Consider the following 12618-nt stretch of genomic DNA (forward strand, 5'->3'; position numbering starts at 1 on the left):
CCAGTACAAGCCGTGGGGCCCCTGTTTTTCTGTGCCAGCGTATGTGCTGCAAATTGCCAGAGTGTGTGCGTGAGTTTGTTTGCTTTTTTGAAAGAAAGACGCCCACGTGCCAAAGAATAGAGAAAAGGAAGGTTGGAGTTTGTGACCACATGAGGGAGGCAGCTGGGGCAGAGGTGAGAGTCACAGCCCCCCGGTTGAGGGGGAGAAGGGAAGAGACTTAGGGGCCCTCCCAGGCTGCTGTGGGGTCAGAAGGGAGGAGCGTTTCACCTGCTGTGGAGACCTGGGGGCGGCCACTCAGGTTCTGAGGCAGATAGACTGAAGTCTAAATTACCCAGTTGAAGAAAAAAAAGGGGAAGATGTTCCAGAAAGGGCCAAAGGGAGGGGCCAAGGAGGCAGGATGTGCCCGGCGTGGGGGAGATTCTTAAATCTTCTGGTTATGAGGATTCAACTAGAAAATTCATAGGTCATGCTACCGCTGTGGCAATAGCTATTGAGGGAAAAAAATAGGATTCAATTCATGAAATATTAAAAAGGCAAGTGAGTTGACCTTTTAAGTGATCTTTATAGTATTAAGAGATTTAAAGAAGTAAGTTCTTGGTAATTAGACCCCTCAGGGAGAATTTAATTTGCATCTAGGTATGATCAGTGTTAAGTAATTCAGTACAAGTTTTACTTTGGCCAGTCTTGAGCTGAGTCTCAGGCTGGTGAGGACACAGGCAAGGTATAGGGTGATCTCCATTAGCCTAGTTTTATCCTCTCCCAGCCAAGGAACATTAAAACCTGTTCACTCAGTGGTTACCAGATGACCTCTGGAAGTATCTAAAGAGAGTGGGTGTAGTATAGTCACTTCTGTTCTCATGAGATCCTTATCCAGAATTTCAAGAGCTTGTAGGAATATTGATTACAACACAAGTCTCGTAGGGCTGAAGGGCAGGGATGTATTTTATTTTCTTGAGACAAATGGGGAACCTGAGAGTGAGGGTCGTCAGGCTACTTGCCAAAAATTACGAACACTTCAAAACACAAACTGTGGCAGGTGCAATTTTAAAAGTGCTGGTGTCTCTGAAGATACTAGTGTCTTAGCCAATTGCCTGTTACCGCATTTCAATCGTATTGACTCTAATTCTTACTGTTAAAAAGAATGTGGCAATTGTACACTATTTTTACAGAAAAAAATTACTAGAAGTTGAATTGCTGTTGAAAAAGTAATACACATTCAAAACTTTGACAGGCATCATCACATTGGTTTAAAAATATATATTCTTGAAATAGCTGCATGTATTTGAACACTGTGGTATGCCTAGCTCTGCGCCAGGTGCTTTGAATGTGCCACCTGATCCAGCCCTGGGAAAAACCCTAAGGAGGGAGGCACCACCTGGTTTCTAAATGGAACCCTAAGGGACACCAATAAAGCAACCAGGGCGGCCGGCCAGGACAGAGCCTGTTTATATTGACGGGATGGGGGGCCTCTCTCACCCCACCCACGTGGAAATGGCTCTTAAATGTTTACCAATTTAAGAAGTGAAATGTGATTCCGCTCCTGATTCTTATGTGTCCATCCTGGATGCAGTTGGACATCTTGGTGTGTTTATTGTACCTACCCTTTTCCCGACTTCTTTTCACATCCTCTGCTCCATTTTTCACTGGATTTCCATATTGACTTCTACGTAGCGTGAGTAATAACCCTTTGTCGGGTGCTGCAAGATCTTTTTTCCTTCCGTTCGTTTCTTTCCACTCTCTGCTTCGTGTCTTTTGCCAACTAGAACTTTATATTGCAAGTCTGCGTGCCTTTGACAGCCGTAGCATTTTATTATTGTCATCCTGTCCTAGGGTGTGGTATGTTTCCGTGTTTTCTTATGTTTTTATAATTTTCTACTTAACAAGTATCTCAGATTATCATGGAAATCTTCCAAGTATTAAAACTTATTAGCAAATTATTCTTACGTGATTTCTTAAATTTCCTTGGGATCAGTGATTCATTAAAAACACTATCGAGGAAGTAAGCTTTATTTTTATTCATGTCAGGTCTCTGCATACATTGGAAAAATTCTAGTATAATTATTCAGAAGAGGTAATGGTGCAATTTTCAGCTTTCTCGGAGTAGGAGACACTGTCTTAAAAATGAGAGAGCTTAGAAAAAGAACTTTGCGTCTGTGCCAGGTTAATTTCCACCTGTCCCAGGTTAACAGAGGTGGTTCTGTACTGATTGCTGTGGGACAGTGTTCTCGGTCTGTGCCATAAGCAATTCCCCCATTCAGTTTAGTGGACACCAGAATTACAGAATAATGAGAAACGCTGTTCAGCAGTTATAGCCTGTAGATGGACCTGAGGTCACAGACAACTAGACAGAGAGGTCACACGGATATCACGTCCTAAAGTATCAGAACTCTGGGACATCCATCATTGCTGCTGCCAAGATCGGCCCTTAATAGTTGGTTATAATCAGGCAGTGAGCATCTCCAGGTTTCTCATAGGTCTGACCTTAAATAGTAAGAGCCCTAGGCCAGGCGCATTAACTCATCCCTGTAATCCCAGCACTTTGGGAGGCAGAGGTGGGAGGATAGCTTGAGGTTAGGAGTTCGAGACCAACTCTTGAGGAGGCTGATGCAGGAGGATCACTTGAGTCTAGGAATTTGAGGTTGCTGTGAGCTATAATGATGATGTAACCATACTCCAGCCTAGGTGACACAGCAAAACCTTGTCTCAAAAAAATAACAAACAAGGGTGACTGGTGGGAGGAGGGAGGGCATTTGGTGGGATCTTGCCAAATGTGCACAGTGCAAGGGTGCATTTCAAAATAACTAAGAGTAAATTATAAATGTCCTGCCAAAAAAAAGAAGTCATTGAGGTGATGGTTATGTGAATCCCTTTGATTTAAGCATTCCACATTGTATATCAAATTATCACATTGTACCCCATAAATGTATATAATTATGATTTATTTCAAAATAAATTTAAAAAAGAAAAAAAAAACAAGATATAAGCAAACAAAAAACCAAAAGAAGAAATACAAACTCATAAAATGAGAGTCCAATAAGGTCATTGTGAGAACATGATGATTGTGGTAGGTGGTTAGTACCTTGAAGAAAGAAAAGATAAAACCTCCCTCCTCCCCCTCCCTCCTCACTCCATTTCTCTCCTTCATCCTGGGCCATAGTTGTGTTCTATCTTTTATAACCAAGTGTGAGTCAATATAAGTGTTATATATATATAAGGGTTATATTGCAAGGGTACAAGTCAAATCTGTCAAGAATAGAACATAAATGTCTTAACTCAATAATCAAGTACATGAGGTAAAAGCTATGTTGATTGGTTTGATGTAACCAGGTCGGATTGTATAGAAAAAATCAACACATTGTACCCCACATATGCCTAAATGTATTCATGATCTATGTGTATTTGACTTACTAAAAAATAAATGAAAGAAGAAAGAAAAATAATTTGAGGAGTATTTAAACCACCAAACTTCCTCACATAATAGGTGCCACTAGATTTGTTACATAAAATTATTTTTTCCTTTCTTTTCACATACAGCTACTCTCCAGAGAGACCGAATCTTCAAACATTTTACCAGGAAGCGCCAAAGGGCGATGCGGAGACGCGTCCACCAGATCAACGGACACAAGTTCATGGCCACGTACCTGAGGCAGCCCACCTACTGCTCCCACTGCAGAGAGTTCATCTGGTAAGACGCCCTTCACTCTCTCCCCTTGGCTTCCTCTGCCCGCGTGTTCCCTCAGGAGAAAGCCCTGAGCTAAGAATTATTCGAGGATCTTTTGTTCTTCCCCTCTTTTTTTCAGTATGTTGACCCAGTAATTTTAATCCATGTTACCTAAAAGAAAATCTAAATGATTCACATTTTATTTTTATTTTTTTAAATTTATTTTAACTTATTTATTTTTTGAGACAGAGTCTCACTTTGCCACCCTCGGTAGAGTGCCATGGCATCACAGCTTACAGCAACCTCAAAGTTTAAGGCTCAAGTGATTCTCTTGCCTCGGCCTCCTGAGTGGCTGGGACTACAGGTGTCCCTCCCAAAACTCGGCTATTTTTAGAGACATGGTTTTGCTCTGGCTCAGGCTGGTCTTGATCTGGGCCTGGCCCAGACTCAAGTTTTAGACTTTCTTTATTCAATCATTTTGGTACTAATGGATCATGAACTGATTTTAAAAAGTAACAGCAGGGTATAGCATCTCACGCCTGTAATCCCAGCACTCTGGGAGGCTGGGGCAGGTAGATTGCTTGAGCTCTGGAGTTTGAGACTAGCCTGAGCAAGAGAGAGACCCCATCTGTACTAAAAATAGAAAAACTAGTCAGGTGTAGTGGCAGGGGCCTATATTCCTAGTTACTTGGGCGGTTGAGGCAAGAAGATCATTTGAGCACAAGAGTTTGAGATTGCTGTGAGCTATGATGCCACGGCACTCTACCAAGGGTGACAAAGTGATACTCTGGCTCAAAAAATAAATAAATAAAAAGCATAACATAACTCAGAAAAAGCATATTTAACCTGCAGATAAATATTTAGTTAATAAATTGGATAATCAAACACTGAAGAGGAAGGAAAATCAGCAGTATTATTTTAAGAAGGCATGAATCATGGGATAACTTGTGGAAATTAGTTGTTGCAAGAAACTGAACACATAAAAGTCTTCAGCCTCCTGGTGTGTAGCAGAAGGCAGCAGCCTTCAGTGATCATATGCTATCACCCCTGGCAATTAGGAACTAAGGTAATTAAAAGTTGAGAAATTCTAGAGAATATCAGTTGTACTACACATACAACTGAAGCTTTTCAGTCTCAATGCCAAATCTAAAATGTGAACTAAATTTAAGTATTAACTTTGATTCAAAGCCACATCAGCATATTTGGTTAGAAAGAGAAGAAATACCTTCTCTCACACACGTCAGCATACACGTACATACCCCTCGTAGAGGGAGGAAATGTGGGTCAGTAGCACAAGAGGAGATCTGTGTTTTTGTTGCAAACTTTCACCAGTTTGTTTAAGGACTGCGGGAGCCCTGGGTTCAGAGTAGTTTCTGAGTATTGATCAATTACTTTGCATTCTGTTTTCTGTGCTCACTTTGGGTTTCAGAACCTAGAGACTTGAGGCCCTAAACTAACTGTTGATACGAAGCTGAAAAAAATGTATCATAACATTTATAGTCTTTAGGGGAAAAAATCCTGTTTTTTTTTTTTTTAATGGAAAATATTAGCATCTCTTGGGCGACTCCTGTGGCTCAAAGGAATAGGGTGCTGGCCCCATATACTGGAGGTGGTGAGTTCAAACCTGGCCATGGCCAAAAACTGCAAAAAAAAAGTCAGCATCTCTGGTATCTTGGAGGCTGACTTCCATCTTTGCAGTGACCTGCACTTTGTAGTCGGCCCTGTCACCCCTCGATCTGCAGTTTGCTTCGTCTGTGGGTCGGGGGTGCCTGGCTGGTGCACTTTAGTTCATGTCACACCACTCTGCTTCCTTCCCTCATGGGGACAGCCTGGCCCCTGTAGGCATCTGTAGTGACAACCTCTGGCCTCAGCTAATACTCCTAATGGAAACTCGTTTTCTGATTTCACTAAATTTTTCCCAGCAAAGAAACAGCCCCACCCAGCCTTGAACCCTTGATCCATACACTCCCTCTCTCTCACTTAAAATATTGATGTATCTGTCACATACAGTAGAATCTCTGTAATTTCACCACCCACAGAATGTAATAAACTGATCAACACACAAGGGTGGTCAACACAAGGAACTAGGCCTGAAAATTAGGTCAACTTAAGGAGGTGGTCGGCTGTGGAGGTTCCACTGTCTAAATAGTGGTTCTGAATATGGACGCAGGCGTACAGTCTCATCACCAACTGGCATGTGACTTAGCTGTTTTGTATAACCTGTCAGTGCCTCCTCGTTTGCCAAATAAAAACAACTTATGCATTTTAAGTGCCAAGCATTATTCTAAACATTTTCCATCATTGACTTTGTAAAACCTTCACAAAACCCTTGTGAAGCAGGCACTGTTACCCTTCTGCCCTTTTACAGATGAGGTAACTGCAGCTCAAAGCACTAGGCCCTCCAGTGCAGAGTCTGGGCCCTTACCCATGTTACTATGTGCTGCCTCCCGGGGCCTTTGGGAGGACTGAGATAGTACAGTCAGCCACTTGGCCCAGTGCCTGGCACATCACACCGACTTTGTTAGTGTGGTCATTGTTAAGGAGAGTGAGAATAATGTTACTATCACCCATAGAATGTTGGAGAGAGAGGTAGGAGCTGTGGGGCCCAAAGGCATCTTGTGGCAGCAGCTGAGCCCCACTCTGGACTCTGTGGGTGATGGGGCTCAGAGACGAGGGCAGGTGCTGTGGGTCCGGTGGGTGCATGGACTCACCGAGGGCTTCCGTATACGTGCCTGGGTCTGTTCAGTATCTGCACGTCTCTGAGAAGCTGAGGCCCAATGACAGTGCAGATGAGAGCTGATTCCATTGCAGCCTTAGGACGCTACCCTCAGGTAGCTGTGATGGGAGTCAGCAGGAGCAAGCTAGTCTCTCAGACGGTTTTCTTTGTGACTCAGGTCCCAAGCTCAGGCTTGGAAAGCACATTGTCTCTGCTTCTCACCTGAAATTGTGTCTTTCATAAAGGAGCAGGGGGTGAGCTCTGTTTTCCTGAAAGACTGTGGGGGCATTATTGCTGGATTACTTGACTGATGGGTCTTCTTCTCTCTTGTCTTCCACAGGGGAGTATTTGGGAAACAGGGTTATCAATGCCAAGGTAAGAAAGCCTTTTTATTTTATTTTATTTTTCTTTATTAAATCATAACTGTGTACATTAATGTGTTTATGGGGTACAGTGTACTGATTTGATATACAATGTGAAATGCTTACATCAAACTGATTAACACATCCATCACCTCGCTTACTTATTTGGGGGGACCTCACCTAATGTGCATAATGCAATGGTACATTTCAAAATTATCAAGAAAAGAACATAATTGTCTTACCACAAGAAAGCCTTTTTAAAACCATGTTTAATCTTGTTCCTATGTTTTAAGAAATGATCATACCATGAGAAAACAGGATACATTCCATTACTAGTACGGTAAATAACTCTGTAGGTTAGAGGGGAACCCCATATAGTTAAAATTCTGTAGTTTGCTTAGATCCTAGCTGTGCAGTGTAAAAGGGGTGTATTTATTTCTAAAGCCACAGTACCTCGTAAAATTTCATTGCTTAAGGTTTTGTCTCTGCAATAACGTGAAGGTACTGAAAAGCAATGTGGTTCTGTGAACACACCCCTAAACGCCGATGGTAAATCTCTGTGGTTTGCAATCCCACTGTCAACAGGAGTGAAAAGTAGCAGAAGGCTGTTTTCTCTTCTGCTTGAGGAATAGAGGGAATTATCCAAGTTTTATTTTTTAAGTTTCTGATTTCAAAGACAAAAGTAAGGAATCTTCAAAGTTAAGCTACTAATGAGCTTATGTTATTACATGTTAAATTGATCATAATTTTTATTATCCTAAAACTAAACCCCTTTACTGGTGTTCTGGCAGGACCAGAATGAGGTACAATGGAAGGAGTGAAAGGAGACCCCCTTGCTGATGTACCGGGCTGGGCCGGGCTTGCTTTTCCTGGAATCCCATTGCCCTGGCTTGAGCATTGCCATAGTCTACACACACAGTACCTGTCTTCTCAACGTTCCCGCCTAGACAGTTGATAGAATAGCGCTGCGTATCCTAGTGTGGTGGCAAACATGTGAATAAGGAAATCTCACCTTCTCTTTTGGAGGGAGAAGACCTGAATAAGACATATTCTTGGATCTAATTTTGACTTTAATAGGTATGAACAATTCCACTGAGTTCTCAAAGTTAGAAAAAAATGAATATATAATCAATAGGATAACAATAATTGACCTGTATGCCATTGATCTCAGCCCCAGATGAGAGGGTAGTTCGTAGGTCAGGGTCAATGTCACTTCCCGATCTGGCCTCCACAGAGCAGGGACGTGCCCGCAGCGCACTCCGTCCCATTTTATGCCCATCAGCACACATTGAGATACTCTGGAACAGTGAGGTTAAAGTTTTGAGTTTAAAATAATGATTTAGAATATATTTCTGTTATTTTATTTCTGTTCCTTTTTGGCCTGTACCACCACAGTGTTTGATGGCCTGATTTTTAGTCAATCACCTGTTATTTAAAGAGCAGGCAAGACTATTAGCCAGGGGCAGAAAGACGGCCGTTGTTGACCCCTCGCTAAGGGATGTAAGCTAAATGCCTGGTTGGAGAGAGATACACCTCACTAACACCGACCGAAAGCGAACTAGAGCAGATATTTCAGACAAAGCAGACTTCAGCAAAAGGCAAATTATCAGAGATGAAGAGGGACCAATTGCCCAAGAAGATATAACAATTCTTTTTTTTTTTTTTTTTTTTTTTGAGACAGAGCCTCAAGCTTTCCCCCTGGGTAGAGTGCCATGGCATTACAGCTCACAGCAACCTCCAACTCCTGGGCTCAAGCGAGTCTCTTGCCTCCGCCTCCCAAGTAGCTAGGACCACAGGCGCCCGCCACAACGCCCGGCTATTTTTTGGTTGCAGCCGTCATTGTTGTTTGGCGGGTCCGGGCTGGGGATCCGAACCCGCCACCTTAGGTGTACGTGGCTGGCGCCTTAGCCGGTTGAGCTATAGGCGCCGAGCCGATATAACAATTCTTAATGTGGCCGGGCTCAGTGGCTCCCGTCTATAATCCTAGAGAAACTCTGGGAGGCCGAGGTGGGAAGATTGCTTGAGCTCAGGAGTTTGAGACCAGCATGAGCAAGAATGAGACCCTGTCTCTACTAAAAATAAAAAAACTTGCCAGGCGTGGTAGTGGGCATCTGTAGTCCCAGTTGTTTGGGAGGATTAGGAGGATAAAGAAGATCACTTGAGCCCAAGAGTTTAAGGTTGCTGTGAGCTGTGACACTATGGCACTCTACCCAGGTGACTGAGACTCTGTCTCAAAAAAAAATCCTTAGCACATATGTACCTAACGGCAGCATCAGAATAGGTGAGGCAAACTGATAAAACGGCAAGCAGACATAGACAAACTCACTTTTTTTTGAGACAGAGTCTCACTTTGTCACCCTTGTTAGAACGCTGTGGCATCCTAGCCTCAAACTCTTGGGCTCAAGCAGTTCTCTTGCCTCAGTCTCCCAAGTAGCTGGGACTACAGGTGTTCACCACAATGCCCAGCTACTTTTTTTAGAGACAGGTCTCACTCTGGCTCAGGCTGGTCTTGAACCTGTGAGCTCAGGCAATCCACCCACCTCAACCTCCCACAGTACTAGGATTATAGGTGTGAGCCACATGCCTGACCTACAAACTCACTCTTTTAGCTGGAGACTTCAGTGTCTCTGTAATTAATAGATCCACCATGCTGAGAAGCAGCAGGGATATAGTTCTCCTAAGTGGCATTATCACAACTAGGTCAAATTAACACTAGTAGATTACTCCATCCAACAATAGCAGATTACACATTTTTCTCAAGTTCATGAGGAATGTTTACCAACATAGAACACTTTCTGGGCTGTGAAACCTATCATAACAAATTTGAAAGGACAGAAATCATAAAAGGTATTTTCTTTGGCTACAATAGAATTAAACTGGAAATCAGTAATAGTTAGAAAATCTCCATATATTTGGAGATTAAAAAACACATTTTAAGTAAACACTCGGGTCAAAGAGAAAGACTCAAGAGAATATGAAAAACATTTTTAACTGAGTGGAAACGAAAATACAATTTACAAGAAAATGTGGGATGCAGCAAAAGCAGTGCTCAGATGGAACTGGATGTTAATTATATGCATATATAAGGAAAGAAGAACGATCCAAAATCAATTGATAAGCCCCTAGCTAGGCTACCTGAGAAAAAAAGTAATGCCTCAAAACAGAAGGTCTTTTTGAGAATTCAATCTGATGAAAGCTAGATTAGTTTTAAGTGTAATGCTATTTTCTGTTCTGTCACCTGTCTTTATGTTCTTAGTCCTAAAACCTTCCACGTGTCTTGAACGATCTTAAAATGATGGGTATTTTCATACTTCTTCATTGCATGTGTTTATCCCTTAATGACAAAATCAGCTATTACCTGCACTGTGTCATTTATCTAGATGAAAAAAAAAAAGTTATTCAAATGAGCCATTCAGCAAACATCTTTTGAATGCCTGCCTCCTGGGCCAAGGCATCATGGGAGAATTCTGAGGGTGCTGCAGGAAGCTTTGAGATGAGGGGCAGGAGGTCAGAGCAGGGAAAGGTGGTGTCAGTCCACTACAGAAGGGGCCAGGGCAGGGTATTTTCATGGAAGAGGCATTTTTTGAGTTGCATTTCATCATGAAGTTAAAGATTTGGTGACCCTAGGGAAAGGGAAGGGCATCAGAAGTGTGTAGAGAGGGGTGAAGGTGTTTTCCAGGAAGAGCAGCTAGCGTAGTTTTTATTGGAATGAGTAGATCCCGTAAAGGACAGGTCAGAGGTGGCTTGGGGTAACCTCCAAAAGACCTGAACCCTGGTTGGGAACTTGAACTCTAGCGAGATGCCATTGAAGGTTTGTGATCATGAGGCAGAGCTGACAGAATCATGCTGTGGGAAGAGTCTTTTGGTCGTGGGTACAGGATGGAATAAAGCCTGGAAGGAGGAGGTAGGCTCAGGACTTGCCTGATGACGGGTAGTTTGAGCCCAAGTGGAGGCCTGTGTTAGGATGGTGGCAACAGAAATAAGAAGAACGTGACTTGTGGGCAAGTCACACTGGCATGGGCAGCCCTGGTTGGCTCTGGTGTGACTGGCTTGCAAGCCTCTGATAAGTGTCTAATTGCTGGATTTAATTTCCTAGTGTGCACCTGTGTCGTCCATAAACGCTGCCATCATCTCATTATTACAGCCTGCACTTGCCAAAACAACAACAACAAAGTGGATTCGAAGGTAAGAGGGGAGCAGTGTGCGGTTAAGTGCGCCCGCAATTGTGTGTGCACGTCGCCTTCCCCCCACCCCTTCCTCTCCCCACTTCCCTCCCGCGGTCCTTGAAGCCCACGGTGCATGGTGGCATTGGAATCAAAATTTCTCTCTTTTTTTGTATGATGGCATTTGCAGCATGACCTCTTCTGGCAAGGGCTCCATTAGTGGTCAGCTGTGTGTAATTCTGTGGATCAGCTCTACAAATTCGGGGAGTCAAAGCTTTGGTGGAGTAAAAGGAGCCCCAGGCCTGACAGCTGACAGCCTGGAGCTGAATGGCACATCTAGCCACCACTGGCCGTCTGTACTATGAGTTCAGGCGAGACCCACATCTCTCTTTGCCTGGACCTTAGAACAGGACCAATACTGCCCTCACACAGTTTTTGTGAGGATAAACAAGAGAGAATCCATGTAACAAGTGTGTTATTAAGTATACATTTTGCTTCCTAAGAGGCTGACAGCCTCCTCCTGGCTCTTAAGAAATTTCAGGGAGGATGTTTATCTGTACATACAAGCTTGAACTTCATTCTTGCCAGTCGCATTCAGCTGCCATAGGCATAGGTACATTTCAGATTCTGGAGGTGGAAGGCACACAGAATATTGCAACAATTAGCTGTGAATTTGCAGAGGCATGAAAAAGTCTGACCGTGTGGCTCGGCACCTGTAGCACAGTGGTTACGGCACCAGCCACATACACTGAGGGTGGCAGGTTCAAACCTGTTGTTCGGGCCTGCTTGACAACTGCAACAACAGCAAAAAAAATAGCCGGATGTTGTGGCAGGTGCCTATAATCCCAGCTACTTGGGAGGCTGAGGCAAGAAAATCACTTAAGCCCAAGAGTTTGAGGTTGCTATGAGCTGTGACGCCATGGCACTCTACCAAGGGTGACATAGTGAGACTAAAAAAATAAATAAAAAGTCTGACTGTGGAGCTCAGTGATTCTTTATAGACACAGACAGGTTTGCACAGAGTATGAACTACAGTTTCTATGAGAAAGAGGCCTGAAAACTTCCCAGAAAGAGTATTGGTAATAATCACCCTGCTCTGTGTCATATGTTGATCTGTTTTATTGCTTTAAAGTAAAGAATCAGGGCAGAGGCTATGCTGAGGATAAAAATTTGCCGGAAGCAGTATGAAATTAAAGCAGCATCTATGCTGCGGAACGCTGAAAGGGCTGAATAAGTAGCTGCTTGAATGTCACTTTGGAACGAATTCCTTTGGGCTTCCATGTCCTCGGGGTGCTTTCCTTCCCCTGCCCCCATGGCGTGATGTCTAGAACTTGTCAAGATAGCAAGAGTGCCAAAAAAAATGTGTACACAACTTAGACGAGGAAAAACTGTATTAAAATCGTAACAGTAGACACCGATAACATTTGTATCTCTTGTCATTGCAGAAGGCAAACCTGACTTGAGTGTTACAATTTTCATCACAGTTTTTCTCCTTTCTTAAAATGCTTACACATTTGCAGGCATCCTCTGCAGTTATAAAAAACCCATTTAATCCCGAAGTCAGAGGTTCTAGGAAATAGACATGGGTGTGAGAAGATTGGCAATGAGAGATGTACAGTCTGAATATAGAGGATGAGGTGGAAGTCTCAAGTTCACGTCTCTCTCCAAACGGTGGATGATCTGATAGGCTCCCCACATTTCTTTTTTTTTTTTTTT

The 12618-nt window shown here is 43.1% G+C and overlaps 1 protein-coding gene across 1 annotated transcript in view; it reads left to right on the forward strand.

Moving 5' to 3' along the window:
• The first annotated feature begins 3534 nt into the window (after positions 1–3534).
• PRKCH (protein kinase C eta) overlaps positions 3535–12618 on the forward strand; it is a 45974-nt gene continuing 36890 nt past the window's right edge. The window contains exons 1-3 of the mRNA XM_023515877.1: positions 3535–3685; positions 6718–6752; positions 10836–10924. Of these exons, the coding sequence (XP_023371645.1) occupies positions 3591–3685; positions 6718–6752; positions 10836–10924 (219 nt within the window). The 5' untranslated portion in view covers positions 3535–3590. The remainder of the gene's footprint in view (positions 3686–6717; positions 6753–10835; positions 10925–12618) is intronic.

This window comes from Otolemur garnettii, unplaced genomic scaffold, assembly GCF_000181295.1.
Source record: "Otolemur garnettii isolate 467f Iridium unplaced genomic scaffold, OtoGar3 scaffold00081, whole genome shotgun sequence".
Lineage (NCBI taxonomy): Eukaryota > Metazoa > Chordata > Mammalia > Primates > Galagidae > Otolemur > Otolemur garnettii.